The sequence below is a fragment of the Pleurodeles waltl genome, chromosome 12 (genome assembly GCF_031143425.1).
Source record: "Pleurodeles waltl isolate 20211129_DDA chromosome 12, aPleWal1.hap1.20221129, whole genome shotgun sequence".
NCBI lineage: Eukaryota > Metazoa > Chordata > Amphibia > Caudata > Salamandridae > Pleurodeles > Pleurodeles waltl.
In genome coordinates this window covers 430601140-430620652 of record NC_090451.1, presented here as the reverse complement: position 1 = coordinate 430620652, position 19513 = coordinate 430601140, and the positions used below count along the sequence as shown (strand labels likewise).

Below are 19513 nucleotides of genomic sequence, written 5' to 3'. Positions count from 1 at the left end.
TGTTTGTTTTTGCCTCAATATTCTAATGCCACAAGAAAAGTTTACCAGTAAAGAAATTTGGATATGTTGACTCATTCTACACACACACATTTTGTTTGGCTTTGGTTTGATAGATTTTTAAGCGTATTGTTACATACATCAGATCATTGCTACACTCTAGCAACATGAAATTATTTTGTTTGCTAGAAAATTACATTTCATTAATTCACATTTGTTATGCATTAAACTGAAAGGGTAACCTTCCAGTACAAAATACTATGTTTAAACATAGTTTAATACTTTCTCCAAGTTTGTATGTGTGTGTACAATTCAGAAAACATGCAAAGTTTGAAACGTTGGGAAAAACCTTTTTTGAGCATTACAACTACCTTGAGGAAGCTTAATTTTGGAGGGATTTGCTTAAGAACGCATGGGTGGTTCCCACACCAAATTTATGCAAAGTATTGCAAAGTGATACGGTGCTTTACTTGAGGACTACTTTCCAGCACAAATCAATATTTTCACTGGAAAGTAAATCCCAATTCAAGCCTTTGCATCGGTTTACATCACTTTTTGTGACTGCACCAGTGAAATAGCTTGAAAATGTGATCCCTTCTGTACCATTACTTGTACCACTATTTTACTGAGTTCCTAATGCACACCCAACTCTCTAATTACAACTTTGCTCTTTAACAATGAACAATTGTATAATTAATAGAGATTAATTTGTTTTCTTCTGTCTCCATGATGAAACATTAATTAAATATGCAATTTGCTTCATGCTTCACAGGTGCAAGGCTGGGGTCGGGTTTCTCCATATGTGTGTCTTCGACCCAGGAAGAATGCAAGGAAACCAAAGGTCAGAGAAGACAGCAGCTGCCTACTGTGTTCAGAAATGCAGAAAGTCCCAGACAGAGCACTGACCCCAGACAACAAAACAGCATTGGATCAACCGTCACTAGACAACAAATCAGTTGCCACTTGCACAATCTCACTGGACGAACCTGATCCACGCCCTGCAGAGGAACTTCCGTCTGTGTGCAGTTCGGCGTCCTCCAATTGTTCTCTTGTTGAAGCTTCTAAAGATACCGACAGTGACAAATGGACTGCTGTCCAGAAATACCACCGAGAACCACGACAAACAAACACTCTCTCATCCTGGTACCAGGACAAATCTAAAAGCGCTGAAGCCAACATATTCCGAGAATTTGACAACTTGAACCTCAAGCCTGCAATTCCTATTTCTGAGAGCAGCCACAAAGAATATTTGACTTTAAATACCTTTGCTGTACTACCGCCAGTTAAAGCTGCAGTTTTAAATGAGCGCTCTTTTTCTGCAGGCAGGAAGATCAAAGGAGTATTGATGCCGCCACAAGTGAAAGTGCCAAGTCATGCGCCCATAGAAGACCATTTGTATAGCTATGCTGCAAAAAAGATAGAGCACAAAGGTGAGAGGGATGGACTTGAAAAAATACCTGATCTGGCCAGTCAGCAGATCAGAATGCAAGAGGCTGCACCCCTTATTCCGCCCACCGTTCCAAAGGGTCCTCTTCTGCAGGAAGCTGAACGTCTGTACTGGCAGTACTCTTTCCTACCTGATAAAAACAATGCCACTGTAAGTAGTATGTCTTCCAAAAATCACACTCGTCTCAGCAACTTGGGACTTGCACACAATCCTCAAAATAAGCGAAACATGAGGCCGGATGACCTAAGAGCTCATGTGGCTCAAAACCTCAGAAATCTTAGTGACGCTAAGCGACGGAACCGAGCCAAGGTGACACCTACATCCCTGCTTTCAGCACCAATACTGCCCTCTCTGACAGTCACCAGAGTGGAAATACCAATCTGTTCCCACAGACTTATATAAACTTTGCAAAATGAGGTCACACAACAATGCTGCTTAAGAGCCTACTGAACAAACCATCTTGAAAAATGTGTGGAGGCGGCAACAAAAGTAGCAAACGGATAGTCAACTATCCTCCCAATTCATTTTTTAAGAACCTGAAATTGCGTCCTTTAGTTCCAATAATACTTGGCCCACTTAATCATTCTAATAATTAGGAAACTAAGATTTTAAAGTAATCTGTATTAAAATATTTAGCCTTAGATGCAGAATAATTCCTATTTTTCATAATAAACGGTAAAATGCATCATGCTTCCCTTGCACCTGAAGTGAATAGCTACACAGTTCCCCACAGAAACCTGCCCCCTATTTCACCTCGCCCATTGCTCCCGAAACCATAACACTTCCTTCCTCCCAGATCCCATCCTTCCTGCCTAACAAGGTTTCAACCTCTGGTTCATTTCTTCAGCAAAATAGGTATCCATTTTTGTAATTTCATTCGCTAACTTGAGAATATTTATATCACACACACTACAAACATTACTGTTGAAGCTCAAAGAACAATCTGCTAACTTTCTGTAATGTCTTTTCTGGTAGAGACTACCTAACCACAGATTTCTCACCTTTTGTATATCCCCCAGGTGTCAGACTCGATCTGGAAACTTTTACGTAGGAAGGAACTCCCTCCAGCCTAGACAAGTGGTGTCAAATGGTATCTTGCTTCATGACGGTCTGTCCCATGCAGATATGATGTCGGGACCAGTACAAATAGAGCAACTACACCAACAGACGTGGGACCTTAAGAAATCTGTTATAGACAGTGTGTAGAATTTAAATATTGGCATCTTGTTACCTGTGTCCTGTAACAGTCTATTCTACAGAACGGTGAAGGGGAAGTGAGGAAACTCTGGTTAGATAAGTCTCTACCAGAAAAGACATTACCCAAGGTAACTTGTTCTTGTGGTAGAGACTTCTACCTGCAGATTCCTAACCTTTTCCATAGGTAAAGCAGTACCCTTCAGGAGGTGGGTCTGTGGAATGGCTTAGATGAGTAAACCCTGCAAGACTGAATGGGCAAAATTACTGTCTGCTTAATCTGGCTATGCAAGCATTAATGCTTGGTGCACATGTGGAGGGCTGCCCATATATCAGCCTGACAGATGTCCAAGACTAGCACACTGCACTCTAGCACTGTGGTTTCAGCCTTTGCTCTGGTAGAATGAGCATGCAAGCCTTCTGGAGGCTGTCTCTTGGCTTCCCCGTAGCAGATCCTAAAGTATAGGTCAATCCATTTAGAGATGGTCCTCTTCTACACTGCCTTGTCTTTTTTTGCACTAGAGAAACTGATAAACAACTATTTGTCTTTTTAGGCTTCCCTGGTTCTCTTGATATAAAAACAGAGAGCCCTTTGAGTTCAAGGTAAAGTAGTCAATCTTCTTCCTTTGAGGGGAGAGGCAGTGCATCCCTAAAAGGATGGCAAAGTGATGGATATGTAGGAGCATGACTACCTTGGGAATGACTGCTGCCTTTTCTGCGAAGGACTAACTTATCCTAAAAGGAAACACTAAGAAACACTACTGATAAAGCCTGAAGTTCACTCACACACCTTGCAGATGTTATGGGAATGAGGAACACAGTTTTAGGAGTAAGCAACCGCAAAGAACAACCGTGTATAGGTGTGAAAAGCAAGCACACCCGCTATGTCATGACCAGGTTCAGATCCCATTGTGGAATTACAGCTGGGACACGTGGGAAAATGTGGATCAATCCCTTCAATTAATACATCACAACAGGTGATTTGAAGAAAGACCATTGATCTGGTAAAGGTAGCAAGGCTGAAAGAGCCGGTAAGTAATGCTTAAAGGTGGCTACAGCAAGGCCTACTATCTGGGGAAATGATAAACATAATAAGAGAATATCAGAAAGAGAAGCATGTAAAGGTTTTATATGACCGGAACACCACCACACCACAACCTGCTCCCAGTGTCCTGCATAAACAGTTCTTGTGGAAGGATGCTTGACTGCCAAGATAATACCAACTACTTCGGGAGAAAATTGAAAGCCATCAACTATCTCAACCATGAACATGTAGATTGTGCATGTTTGGGTACAGAACTCACCCCCTTTGCTGCAACAGGAGGTCTTCTCCAAAAGGCAGTCAGATTGGAGGACAGATGGCCAGATGTTCAGTGTACTACACTCTCTTCACCGATTCCAGAGCAACTAGGCTGACTTGGGCTCGATCTTAACTGATCTTTTTCAACACTTTGGGCAGGAGAGGGGGTGGAAAAGCATTACAGAAGTCCCATGCACCAATGAATGCGAAAACATCTCTTAATTAAGTCTGCCTTCGGAATGCTAGTGTGCAGAGGTTGTGACACTGCAAGTTCTCTACAGTGACAGATTGATACAGGGTTCTCCCTCCCTTGAAAACTCCCTGTGCCACCACGGAGAGTAATCGCCATTCATGATCTGCTTGGAAACATCAGATGAGTTTGTCTGCCCTGGCATTTTAAGATCCTGCACAAAACATCTTCTCCATTTCTATCTTCAGCTGATGGAGCTGATATGGCGTCACCACTGAATCCGAAGGACTCTGGAAATGGATAGGTGTTGCTGCCAGTTCCGCAGTGGGGGCACAGCTTCATGCCCTAGAGGTACCAGATACATCATGTGACTCTGAATGGAGAGATAGTTGCGATGCAGGTGAGCCATTCTTTGACTTCTGATGTTTTTTATGGCTCTAACTTGACATGGAGGAAGTCCAGTAGTGAGAAGTACCTTTGGAGTGAGAGCAAGACATCTCTTTCGACCTCAAGTGAGATCACCATCCCACAGATTTTGATCTAGAACTGGTCTTTGACTCAACTCTTCAATTGATTGCTTCGACTCACGGTCACAAATGACAAACACAACTTGGAGTTGTGACCTGCACCAAGACCCCAAAGACAGACGCTGTGTGGCTCTGTAACCGACATGATTACACGTCATACATGGCTTAACCCCTGACTATTTAGGTGACATTTTGTCCAAAGAAAACCCAATTTTCTGGAAGAAAATGCCAAAAACTGTTGAATAACAGTTGAAGCTCCAGCTCCGCATAGGTTGAGGTGGGTAAAGAAAGGGACTAATGTCAGAGATTATAGGTGAACTGTTTGCATTGGTCTCGAAGTAATACTTGCATGGGCTGGAGCAGCACAGTGCAACACAATGGCATCGGTCGGCGCTGGAGGGAATTGTTATGTAAAAATTTCCAGATCCAGTCTGACGCCTGGGGATATTCAAAAGGTGAGGCATCTGCAGTTAGAAGTCTCTATTATAATGGCTTGTTGACTAAACATAAAGAGACTAGTTAGCAACAGGTGGAAATGACTTGCTCAAAGATTGGGTGTATTGATGTTATTTGAAATAGTATATTTTTACTGAGCTCTGAAACCTCAGACACCAATTTTGTTCCCTAATTTCTTACAGTAATGTGTCCCAGGACCTTGGTCATAAGATTGGTAAACTCCTCATACACCGTCTCTGTAATTGCATCAGATAGTCAAAGAAATGTTTACCCGATAGAATCACAGGGATCAGAAGTGAATCATAATTTCTTAGCCCTGTCCCATGTGAGGCTCAATAAGCTATGCAGTTATTGTTGAAATGAGTGATGCCCTACTTTTCGCCAATAGAGGGAGCTCTATTCTTCCGAAACATGGTTACATTTACACAGACCTTATATCAATCGAGCATTCTCATTTTGAGACGTATAATTTATGCAGCAAGTAAATAAAGCTAGCATAGACACTATTGGCATAAAACAACTGTGAGTTCACAATCAAGGCCACTATAGTACACTAATCATTTTGAGGGATAAAATAAATCACCTTTCAAAGGCATAATTAAAGAAAAGGTACTGCCTATGACTATATTCACTCAATCTGTCATTCAGAACTCCCCATCTCAATGGACCTTGGGTTTGATGGATTTCCAGAGTGTGGTCGAGCGCCTGACATTTTTTATTGAGCCATTAATTTGGCCCTAGACTCAAAAACATGATTTCTGTTTCCTCCTGCTTGATCGGAACAAACTAGATCTCATCCAGCTGCATACTTGAATTAAACTTTGCAGCAGATTATCCACCTACATGCTCTCTCCATTAATTTCAGGTAAGAGTTGGGTATCATCTGTTTGTTTACCCTCAGTAAAATATAGATTATTAGAGGGTTAAGGATGATTACCCTAAGTAACACAGGGATTATGGAGGGATATGGGTGATCCCTGCAGGATCCCACAACACTGTTTCCTGAGAGCAGAATGTCCCCAGCTTATTTTTGTAGTTACATGAGACTGACAAGTAAGGGCAAATCACCTCAGCTGCTTTGAGTGGACAGGACTAGAAGGCGATCCACAATTTCAAAAGCTTTTGTGAGGACCAGAAGGACAAAATCTGTGCAATCACTGTAGTGAAATAAACTTTATCTAGTACTTGAGACTGTGTCCCAGATCCTGGTGGAAGCCAAACTGCACTATATCCAGGAGATATTGGGCATCTAAGTGCCTGTTATTACTCGGCAACTAAATTTCCCAGGCTTTTACTTTCTATGGGGCGGCCTGGTAATGGTCTGTATCATATGGTTCCTTTGGCTGTAGCAATGCTTTTTTCAGCAGTGGGTTGACAATAGCTCTTTTCAAAGCTGGTGAGACTTTACCAGACTTTATAGAGTAGTTTACCAAATCTCTGCAGCTAGGCCTAACACATTTGGGTGTGTCCTTAGGTTCCCTATTGAGGTAATATCAAATGTATAATTGTATCAGTCAATTCCACATGAAAGTGGAATCCTTTCTGATTTAGTCTGATAATCATGTAGCTACCTACACAAAACTAATGCCTACCGTCACCATGATTAACACTAGTGCTCAACAAGCAACACCCCTGCAAAAGCCTCTCAGACTTTCCAAATTTATCCTCCCAAGTCTTTAAAAAAAGGCCTAACCTTTGCCTGTCAAACTAATTTTAACCTATCTCAATCCATCTCTATTTACCCCTGCATACACCAGGTGGGTTGTTTTTATATATTGCCTATCCGCCCAGAAGTTCCTTATTTTCTTATACAAACTCAACATCACCCGTCCCCCCCACAATTCACCAGTGCCTCCACAATTTAAGGTTAGTTCCCAGCTTTCTGTTCCAAAAGTGGCCTTCCCTTTAAACAACTTCAAGTAACACTGAAATATAACTTCCTTCAAGTCATCTCCACTACCCAAGAGGGTCAACCTCTTGCGAAATATGAGACCACGAAAACTGTACACTTTAATGGAGGATGTATGACATTACAACAAAGCCTTTATCGTTCATCCTTTACCACGCATATTACTTTACCACACATGTGCCTTTATACTAAAATGGTAAGTATATATTAGGTAAGTGAAAATCTTATTTTATTCACATGTGTGTGTGTGTGTGTCTATCGAATCCCAAACACCTACCACTAAACCATAAAAATACCTGTCACCCAATAACCTTACCTACCCCTAAACCCTAACATAAGCCCATGCTACCCAATCCCCTCACCCACCCCTACACCCTAAAAGCATGCTTACTGACCCTTACCCAACCCTAAAAATACCTTTTTCACCTAATCCCTTACACACTCCTAGCCCCATAAAACATCTTACCACCCAATACCCTTACCCACCGCTGAACCCTAAAAACATCCTTACAGCCCAATACCCTTACCCACCCCTAAACCCAAAAAACATCTTTACCTTACCACCCAATACCCCTACCCACCCCAAACCCTAAAAATACCCTTACAACACAATACCCTTACCCACCCCAAACACATCCTTACCACCCAATACCCATATCACCCAATACCCTTATCCACCCCTAAACCCTGAAAGTATCCTTACAACCCAATACCCTTATCCACCCCTAAACCCTTAAAACATTCTTACCACCCAATACCCTTATCCCCCCTAAACCCTAGAAATACCCTTACAATCAATACCCTTAACCACACCAAATCCTAAAAATATCCTTGCAACTCAATACCCTTATCTAAATCTAAAAACAACCTCCCCACCCACCCCAAAACCCTAAAACACATTTATCACCCAATACCCTTACCCACCCCTAAACCCAAAGTCACCCTTTCCACCCTATACCCGTATCCACCCCTAAACCCTAAAAATGCCCTTAACACTCAGTACTTTATTCACCTTACCCCAAATCCTATATATATATATATATATATATATATATATATATATATAAATATATATATATATATATATATATACACACACACACACACTTACATGATATATACTTACCATTTAGTTGTAAAGGCATGGGTGGTGAAAGCATATGCATGGTAAAGACCTGCGTGGTAAAGGCAATGCCTGGTCAAGGCAATGCCTGGTCAAGGCATTGCATAGTAAATGCTGTGTTGTAAATGCTGTTTTCCATTAATGGATGTTTGATGCAACTTTGGTTTTAATATTAAATTCGCCACCCACTCTCCTGAAAACTGTTTCTTTAAACACTCACAAGATGTTCTTTGTTATGTTTACAGTATGTTTTGTACATCATTTATTTTTTAGGTGCTAAGCAAATGATTAAATGCAAAACATCCTTTCATTCTATCCAGTTTAAAAATATTATTAGAATTTATGGCACAGAAGGTGAAAACCACAGTATAAAATCCATAGGTGCCAAACGTTTTGCCACTGTGAATGATTAGAATCCCCTTCCATTAATTCAACAATTTTTCTACTTAATTCAGGGTTAAGGTACTTTTCATTTTATTGATGTTTGTTATTTTCTGTAAACATATATTGGTCTAAAATATATTTCCTTTTCTGTAAGACATTCATTGATTTCAACCTGATTTTGTATTTGGCTTTCCAAAACCTTTTTAATTGTACCATGAAGGAAATATAGAGGAAAGTTAACACCACATAAATGCTGTTTACAGAAGTGTGTAAGCAAATAAAAACTATGTTTAAGCGACAACATTTCTGAAGTACATGAAATGCAATAACCTAACAATAAACTAAGATTTGATCATCATGTGATTACTAATTAAATGTGGAAGTGGGCCATAATATGGCATTGTACGTATAATTTTTTTTGACTCAGACCTGCAATGTAAAATAGTACTTTGTTAACCGTGTAACACTTTTCTTAGTATAAGTGTGCACTTGATTTTGTGACTGTTTTGCTTTGTAAAAAGAATATGAATCTGGAGATTAGATACATCACAGACTCAACTCCAGTAAGCAGCAAAGTGAGTGCCCTACACATATCATTTGTTATTGGAATTTAAGTATTTCAAACATTTTACGTGGAACAGTATGGTGTATGGGGTCTGGTCGAAACCAGACTACAGAAATCCAGATGTAATTGGGGAAAAAATCAAGTAATTTCGACAGTCCACTAAGCAGACAGTAACATTACATTATGCATTTTGTATACAGTGCACATATTTACAATTTCAGGAATATAGAGGAAGTAATTGGCCCAGCCTCAAACAAGGCCCAAATCTGCTCTGAGTTACAACAGCAGCAACTTAGCCACTAGATGATACCATGTTTATATACACTCTTGCAAATAGATCCAAAGCAACAGTGTTGTGGGACTTTCAAGCTGTCGTGTCTATTTTACGGTTTTTGTTTGATGTTCATGTCTGATAAAGTGCCACCTTTAATGTTTTCATTGTTTGGAGATAATTTTATACAGTTAGGTTTACCATTAGCATGTCAGGATTGTTTATTCAGTCATAATTTCAAGTTGAAAAAAGTAGTAATGTCCCATTCTGAATTATAAGTAGAAGGAATATCAATGTTTTTCTTCAGAAAAGTGGCAAAGTGCCTTTGTTACTTTTCTGAAGAAAAATATTGGCTTTTGTTGTGAGTCCAAATGCAGAAAGGGACCTTGTCTTTTTTCTTACCCAAAAAATAAATGTCTTCTTTTCTCCAGTGCACAAAGTCCCTTTCTGCTGTGCAGCTTAGAAGAAATGTCAATGTTTTTGCGTTGAGACATGAAATTAATTGCAATATTTTGTTGGGATATAAAAGAAAGTTGAACCTTTTTGTTCAAACAAATGAGAAACTCTGTTTTGGGATTTAGAAGAAATTACTGTTTTTCTTCTCAAGGTCCCTTTCTGCTCTGGGACATAGAACATTTTCACAGAGAAATATTCAAAGATTCTGAGCTCCGACGGGCCCAACCTCCTTCATATATATGCCCTTTGGTCCCATGACTGTGGCAAAAATTTCATTATTGGTGATTTATCCTCTGAAAGTGTCAATGTCCCGTCTTGCTTTGGGAATTTAAATAATTTCAACTTTTTTTTCTAGACAGTGGCCAACTCAAGTAGAACGTTTCTCTTCTAAAAAAAAAAAAGTGAAAAAGCCCCTTTCTGTTTTGGGACTTAGAATTTTTCAGCAAGCAATTTCCAAAGCTCCAGAAAGACCAACCTGTTTCCGGACCTTGGTTTCATGTCGGCAGATACATTTTCATCAGCTGCCCATCAAGAGAGATTTTTACTCTCAAAAACTAACAATATCTGTTTCTTCACGGAGACTTAAAATACATTTGACTAATTTTTGGCTATTTTTTCCTGTTTGTTTTCTTTTTTTTTTTTTTTTACAATTTCATTAGTTTCTTAGGGAGAACCATGACCAGTCTAAACAAATGACTTGTTGAATTCAGAATCTTGACTAGTTTTCAGAAATGCATTGCTTTCTAGGATCACCAAGGGGTTTCACACCTATTTCCACCACAATCTGCAAGTAGGTTAAAACCACTAAAATTAGGAAAAATAGACTACCACTTAGAAAAATACAGAACGCGTAGAAAAGGTTCTTTCCACACACACTACTTGTTCCTGAAAGTTGGGAAGATAGAAAGCTGGGAAGATGGTGATCCTAGCACAGCCATCCTTATTTGGTGCCATTTTTAGAAAAAAGAATAGGCTTTGTTGCACAGCATTTTCCCCCAAATAATTGCTATAGTTTTTATTTCCTCAGTTCCCTCATGGGGAATCCACAACTCCCCGAATGCCTTTCTAATCCCCAAAATGTGGGAAACATTTTGGCCTAGTTTTCCTTTGTGGGGAAAAAAGGTTTTGATGGCTTAAGGGCAAAGTACCACAAATGTCAAAAATGGCCTAGGATTCTAGGGGTAAAAGACTTAGCAGCCAACTGGTTAAAGGAAGACAGGAATGGAGAGAAAACTAAACTAGGGTTAAGTAAGTGGTTGACCACAGAAATTAAAAATGGAGAAATAATAGAAAAACAAAGCTGATAGGAGGACGTAGGCTACAGAAACAGAAGAATATGTATATATATATATATATATATATATATATGTATATATGTATATGAAACACATGCATGTGCGCGGGGTATACGGAAGCTCAAGTAGATATAAAGAGAAGTTAGGAAAACAAAAAAATACAGTTTGTCAAAAATCCATGCTGCATACTATTATACATGAGATTGTTAAATGAAATTTAATAAGAGTAAATAAATAAATGTACATGATTTACCAGCGCCAAAGGGTATACCTTCTAGAATGGTGGTAGCAGAGGATGACTTCCCTCTCCTAGGATTGCTCTTTGGTGTTCCTGAAAGAAGGAAAGAAAAAGGCACTGAATATTAGTTGTGATATCTAAAATAATATTAAAGCGCTTGATCAATTGCAGGCAAACAAATGCACTGCTTGACTAACCACCCCTCCAATTCTCACCTTTAACCTTCATCCTAAAAACAGTTTCCAGTTGCACAAATTAGTTTTAACTACAAATATTGCTCCATTGCTATTTTTACACAATTTCACTTTAAAGCAATTCACAATTTAAAAAATAATAGTATCTGATAGAGACATCTAGCCACAGATTCCTTACTTTAGAGTCCTCCCAGGCGCGAACCTGGATCCGGAAACTTTTTTTCCCATAATATATCTGTGCGTCGGTGGAGGGTGTCGCATGACTCTGTATCAATGTTGTCCTTCTTTTCGGTGCTTGCAATGGGGATCCAGTAACGGTTAATTAGGCCTTTTTCCACCTACTCTGATGTTTTGATAGACGGAACAGTGCACTTTTTACTGTCCATGTCTTCAGGTTTCAAGCCCTGTGGACAACAAATGCTGGCAATGGACCCCCATTCTCTTTGTATGTGGTGCATGGGAGAGCACCACTACGCCGAAGAGTGCGACTTTTGACGGTGTCCCCGGCCGTCGTCTCTGCGGCATGGATGTTGGAGCCATCCCAGTCTTCACATCGGTCATGGTCTCCTTCTCATACCAAGTCCACTTGGGGGCCAGGTCAAGGAGTCGTTCTCCATGAACGTCAGAAGGAAAGTCCCAACATAAGCAGTCGAAGTCGTGAAAGTTACTGACTTTGCTGCTTTTGGCCTCTCCATTCCTTGGCTGAGGAATCGAGGCCTGTGTCTGCCCGCGTTTCCCTCCCTTTCCTGGGGCCAGAGCGACTATGACACAGATGCACAAATGCTACGATTACCCTCACAATATTTTTGGGAAATCACCTTCCCCTGGAGCACCTGTGGGCCCCAAGGAGGTGCAAGAGGTATTGTCTGTGTCCACGCCGGCAGGCTCACCCTCAGCTTTAGTTAGGCCTCTGGCTTCAATGAACAAAGCAGTTACAGCACTGGTGCACAGCCCTTCGGGGTTCACACTTTTGCCGCTGTTATCCGATCAGCCAACTTCAGCGACTCTGCTGTTTGTACCGATCGACCTCACCTCCCTTTCCCCGTCTGTAGTCAACATCCACATCGAGGACTCACCTTCTCGGCACCAGTCATGTCAGTTATCCTTGAAACCCTTCACATTCTGGGGAGTCCCCTCATGTTTATCCTTCTGAGGGACATAGTGAAGAGGCTGTGGAAGAGATACCACACATTTCACATGTGAAGCAGCCTCTTATAGACGACAGCTAGATAGCTGACCTAGCTACGGCTAGTGGTTTGGATTCTTCCCCAACATCAGGCCTACTGTCACCCCTGGCCTTGCTATGGAAGCGAGTTCCTCTCTAGTTGACATGCTGAGAAGGGTTGCTCTGATTTTGGATTTGACACTTTCTTCAGTGGAATTATCCTCTGAACATCTCATTGATGTTCTCCATCATGGACAAACGGGAGTTGAGCCCATGTTTCCTTACAGTGAAGCTGTGCATGATGTTTTGGGGCAGGGGGCTTGGGCTCACCCTGATATAGGGTCCCCTCTTGATCAGCCGATATCTCATAGGCACCGACCAGCCCTAGGCAATCTGCTTGTTTAATCAGACATCCTACTCACCATAATTTGGTGGTACAGGCTGCTTTAGCCTCCCATGATATTGAGGCTGTACCACATGTCCCATGTGATAGAGATTCCAGGAGTCTATGTTTGTGGAAGGCATATTTTTCCCCCCCACGAATTCCACCTTACGTTCTGTGGATGTGTCTTGTGTTCTTGGATGTTTTTCACATTCATTATAGGACTCATGGGCAAGCATCTTGACTATGCTTACAGATGATTTTAGGAACTCTTTTGCCCCTGTGATTCAAGATGGCCAGCAAGCAGCTAAAATAATCATTTGCTGCAGTATGGATATTACTGACTCTGTGGGTCGGGCCATGGCCTCTTCAGTGGCCCTATGTCGCTGTGGGTGGTTACGCACCTCTAGATTTTCGGAGGCAGGTCAAGCCCCATTAATTGACATGCCTTTTGATGGTGCCTATTTGTTTGGTGCACAGGCTGATTCCACTTTAAAGCGTTTTTGTGACAGTAGGGGTGGAACAGTGAATTAGCTTGATTCCTCTATACCCTTTGGTCTAGTTAATACCTCCTGTACTGAAAGATGAGTCATGCATTGGTGGTGTCGTTAAACTTTTTCTGTTCTATATCTGTTCCACCTAATGGTGGCACCCAGTGGGCGATCCTGCCTTCAGGAAGTGTTATTTTTCCTTAAATTGTTAAGTCTAAAGTATTGTGATATTATCCTAGAACCCTATGCAGGAGGTTTCATGCCCGATACTTGAAGGCTACTTTTATTATTATTATTTATTACGTAGTGTGAATGTGGTAGTTCTCCACTTGAGGCTTGTCAATGACAGCTTTTTAGCTGGTTATCTCTTTTGATCCTTTTCAATACCTGAGACAAAGGTAATGTTGTGGTCTTAACTCTGAAGAAGAGCGGGTGCTCAAGAGTTGATACCTCATGGTATGTATCTCACTCTAAGTGGAGTACTGTTTTGTATGCTCTGTGAGCATATATATTTATATACATATTCAGGATTCCTTAGCTTGTGGGCTATTACTCCTTCATTTGGGGGTGCAGAGTTGCTCCATCTGCAGAAGGTGAGATCTTGTATTTATAAGGTCTAGTATTCCTTATAGAGAAAAACTCCATAGGAGTGTCAGTATATTATTTAAGAAGTTCTGCTTCTTCCTCTTCTTCGTCTTCCAATTGGTAATGGGCAATTGTAGGTTACTTTGTAAGGTCTATACAGCTCTAAGGGTGTCTGTTTCCTAAGTCTTTCTTGAACTGTCAAACAAGGTATCTGTTGTTCTACACTCTTTGTTCCCACGGCCTCAACATCGTCTCCTACACAGATGACACTCAGCTCATCCTCTCTCCCACGAAGGACCCCGCAACCGCTAAGAACAACCTCCACACCGGACTTCACGCCATCGCCAACTGGATGAAAGAAAGCCACTTCAAGCTGAACTCAGAGAAGACCGAGATCATCCCCTTTGGCCCCAACAGATCAGCATGGGACGACACCTGGTGGCCTGCCACTCTGGGGTCGGCTCCAAAGCCCACCACCCACGCATGCAACCTTAGCTTCATACTGGACTCTTCGCTCCCTATGACCCAGCAAGTCAACTCCATCTCATCCTCATGATACAACACCATTCGCATGCTCCGCAAGACCTTCAGATGGATCCCCATGGAAACCAGAAGAACTATCACCCACGCCCTCGTCAGCAGATTGGACTACAGAAACGCCCTGTATGCGGGAACAACGGCCAAGCTCCAGAAGAAACTCCAGCGCATCCAGAACGCCTCAGCACGACTCATCCACAACCTCCCTCGCCACAAATACATCTCATCCCACATCCACTGGCTCCCCGTCAACAAAAGGATCATCTTGAAGTTCCTGACCCACGCTCACAAAGCTCACCACGACGCCGGACCGGCCTACCTCACAGAGCGTCTCAACTTCCACATCCCAACACGCCAGCTCCGCTCCACCAACCTCGCCCTAGCATCCGTCCCCCGCATACACCGTACCACAACTGGCGTCAGATCCTTTTCCCACCTTGCCGCCAAAACCTGGAACTCCCTCCCAGTCAACCTATGCCTGACCCAGGACCTCCTGACCTTCAGGAAGTGCCTCAAGACCTGGCTCTTCGAGCAGTAGCTCTCACCCCCTTCCCCCCTCTAGCCCCTTGAGACCCTTTCCGGGTAAGTAGCGTGCTTAACAAATCACTGATTGATTTGTTAAGTATGTTCTACTTGACGGATGATATGGTTTTCTACTTTTGGTAGATTTGATCCATTGGAAAACAGAGTATCATCTTGGGGACTTTACGACTTTCCATTTTTGGTCTTAAAGGTTCTTTATCAGATAGACTTCATAGTTTGTTGGATTTTCTACACTTTGGTGTAGACATTTGTATGGGCATGATCTTTGAACATTTGTCTTCTTTTTCTTGACTTATGTCAGGCTATCATGGGTCTTCCTTGAGACATGTCTCTCTGTAAATTCTGTTTGATCTCTTGAATATAATATTAGTGACTTTTAGGAGTTACCCTGCGCTTTTGCGTTTCATTCAATACTTCCTTCTTTTCGGAAGGGTTTTACCTTCTTCAGGTATATTTTTTCTTCTCTATGAAGATATGTATATCTGTTGGATATTTAGGTGTTAATGCCTCATCTAGGTACAACTCTTTTCATTGTGACCTGACTCTACTTGTTGTAGGTTGGGTTCACAATTTGTTTAGTGTTGTCATAAGACGAAATATACAAAATCAGACACATTTTTTAAATTTAAGAATCATGTAAATGTTTCTGTTTTTGCGTCATTAACTTTTATAGTTCATCTGTAGATGAGTCTTATTCATTATAAGAGTCACATATTCACTTAGGTTTCCGCCACTTTACCAAGGTCCCCTTTTTTAAAATATATATATATACATATATACATATATGTAGTAAAATATATATATTTCATTCGTTCCTACATACGTATTTTTGTATTATATTCCTATGTCACTATCTATATATATTGAGAATGTCTTGAAGATGTTTTATCATGTCTAACTACTTTTACTGGGAAAAAGTGTATTTATATGCCAAATGGTTGCTACTGTTGTCTTCGGCTCCTTATTAAAGAGGGCAATTGTATGTTTTCTCTGCAAGAAATAAACATTCTGAGTGTGTCTTATAGTGTAGATCAGGTAGGATGTGCCTTTACCTGGTAACTGTTTTTGTTCATTAGCATGCTTTGCTGCTTTGTGTTCCAACAGGGTAGTACATGCAGTTTCGGCCTACATACAGTAATGGGATCATGCAGTTATTCCATGGTTTCGATTGATAGTGCGCATCCATCTCCGAGATGTCCAATCACCACTTAAGGCCAGAAGCAGACGCTGCCACGAACACGAGCAAAAGAGTAAGAGCAAACTCAGTTTGATAGACATGATAGGTAGTTAGTATCATTTTCATCAGCTGCTAAAATAGTTACCACAATGAAAATGGGTGCAGAGTTTAAACTACGTGGAGTGCATATTGAAAGCAGTAAACTCAAAGTATTTAGTAACATGCCCTGCCCATGGCTACCCAACCACACATCTCATGTGAGCAGTCCCTCTGACCTGGGTAAAATAGGCTTTGACAAACATCCCGCTGAGACATTCAGCTCCAAGTATCACATCTCGTAGCCTTTTCTTTTTAGCAGACAAAAAGTATCCAAATTTCAGGTGGCGATCTCGCAATCAGAAATCACAAAGCGTCAGTAATGCAGAAGCTTATAAACATACTTGTGCTCCACTAACAGGCCAACAAACAACCGTATAAAGATGTTACTCAGCAGCGTGGGCTGCTGAGTAACATGGTTTGAAGTAAATACAAGCATTTACAATGCAACGGGTCTCGCGTTTGCTCATGTTAGAGCTGATCGCGTTGTAAACTCCCAACCCGACTTTTCACCTATCGGGCAAAAGTGCATTTATGTATATAACCCGAAAAAGTGAAATTAACTATGTAAAGCGCTCGACTTCTGCCAAGCGAGATCGCGCTCGTAAATGAGAGAAAAAGAAGTCCACGAGCCCGATGGAAAACAGCGAGCCTCGCATGTTTTCTGTACTTGGTCGCTGCGCTCGAGGAGGGCTAGCCACCGGAAAAGGCATGACATATGCGTGCCTTCGACTAATGAAAGCAAGCAGATTTTATTAGGCAAGCCCACGAACCAATAAAAAACACTGACGTGAAGTTGACAGGGCTCCGAGCCCTTTTCTAAATACAAAAGCGTCTCGCTGCGATACGCATGCGTGAGTGCATGCAACGCAGGCTCGACCCTAAAAAGGGGCTCAAGGGAGGTTGAAGGGCATTCACCTCACGAAGTCCAACCAAAGGACAATAAAAGTACTCAAAATGTCGGTACCTCTGACAATGGGAAGATTAACTCAGAGGGAGTGGAATACGTAATAGATTTTCTGTAGGGAAACAGACCTAATTTGTTTCTAAGGTAGCCAGGATGCCTGTTTTTAAAAAAAAAAGTGAAATCAAAAACGGGGTTCAAAAACGGGTACTATTCCATACTAACACTCAATGGTAACAGCAGTTTAAAGAAGAGATACGTCTGATAGTCTGGCAAAGGAAAGTATGGGGGTGCATATTGCGTAACCCCACTACACGGGTAAGAGTGGGGCAAAACCAGATAGTCCACTCAGAGTTATAAGCTCTAGATCAAGATAGTGACTAACTCGAATATCCCACAATAGGCAGGGATCAATGGGTAAACTGAAGCCAAGGAATGTCATTGTTGAGACTGTGGATATGGGTCCCTAATTTAAATATCCAGCTTTGCTTGGATTCAAAAAGCGAGCTTGGGTTACTCCTAATATGTCCTTGGGAGTAGATGACTACCCACCACATGTCGTCGGGGCTATGTTGGAGATCCAAAAAATGAGCACTCAGTTTAGTGGTGATTCGACCACACCTGATGTTACTACGGTGTTCATTAATCCTTAATTTGACCATTCTAGTTGTCATGCCAATATAACGCAAGCCGCAGGGACACGTAATCATATAAATACAATTATGTATATTGCAGTTGGTGTGCTTGGTAAGGCGCCAGCTCCCCCATGGTTCTAAGTCCAGAATATCTAGCTGTCGGGTAAGAGGGCAGACATTACATTGTCCACAGGGATAATGGCCTGTCACGGACGGTAAGCCCCACAGGGTGGTCTTTTTCACCTGTCCTGTATATGCGCTGGCGTGTCTGGACCACTATGTCTCTGATGTTACTTGTCCTTTTGAAGGCGAACAAAGGTTTTGGGATGGGTGTGCCCCCACTCTCTAAGATCAACCATCTCTTATTGATTACTCTTTTGATATTATCAGACAGAGGAGGGAAGGTGGACACACAAGTCAATCTATTATCAGGTGTCCCAGAGGAGGGTGCCAAAAGTGCATCCCTGTTGTTATTCCTACCTCTCTTCCGTGCAGTGTTGACGACCTGAATGGGATAGTGTCTCTCTCGCAATTTTTTAACAAGACCATCTGCTTGTTGCTCAAAAAGTCGGATGTTACTACAGTTGCGGCGTAGTCGTAAAAATTGTCCAAAGGGTACATTTTCTCAAAGTGCTCTTGGGTGGTGACTATCAAGCTGTAGCAGACTATTTCTGTCTGTAGATTTGTGATATGTGCAAGTAGTGAGTTTACCTTTATCAATAGTGATCATCAGGTCCAAAAAATGTACCTGTGTTGAAGAGACTGTAGCGGTAAATTTCAGAAATGGATCTAGATGATTGATCCAGTTAGTCAAAGCTTCAGCTTCTGTCTTAGAGCCGTGCCAGACTATCAAAATATCATCAATATAACGTCGCCATAGTTTGATATTAGTGGGAAAAGGGTTAGTAGAAGGAAGAATATAATATTTTTCAAAATTATACATATAGAGGCACGCCAGACTAGGAGCAAATGTACTCCCCATCGACGTCCCCCTTATCTGATGAAATAGACGATCCTCAAATTGGAGAAAAAAAATCAGTCAGGGCAATGGTCGCCATTTGCATTATGAAATGTGCTGGAGTCAACAGGTCCCTTGAGTACTCGAACAAGGTGTCCTCAGCCACTTGAAGTGTCGCCACCTGGGGTATATTGGTGTATAGAGCTTCGACATCCAACGTAATCAAAGCATGGACTTCAGAAGTTGAGTTGATAGCCTCAATCAGGTTCAGAATGTCCTTAGTATCTTTTAGGTACGTAGTTGAATTTTTTACCAAGGGTTGAAAGAAATGGTCACAGAAAGTAGATAGAGGTTCCAAAATGGAGCCTATACCTGAAGCAATGGGACGTCCTGGTGGAGGCAGCCGTCCCTTGTGTATCTTCGGGAGGCAATAAAAGTATGGGATCCGTGGGTGAGTGGTCTCTAGAAATTCAGCTTCTTTGTGAGAGATCCAC

General features: G+C 41.6%; 1 protein-coding gene across 2 annotated transcripts in view; it reads left to right on the top strand.

Annotated features, from left to right (window-relative positions):
* Positions 1-8828, top strand: part of C12H16orf46 (chromosome 12 C16orf46 homolog) — a 62662-nt gene extending 53834 nt beyond the window's left edge. For both annotated transcript variants that reach the window (XM_069216911.1, XM_069216912.1), the window contains one exon: positions 770-8828. In XM_069216911.1, coding sequence (XP_069073012.1) covers positions 770-1846 — 1077 coding nt within the window. In that variant the 3' untranslated portion in view covers positions 1847-8828. The remainder of the gene's footprint in view (positions 1-769) is intronic.
* The last annotated feature ends 10685 nt before the right edge of the window (positions 8829-19513 follow it).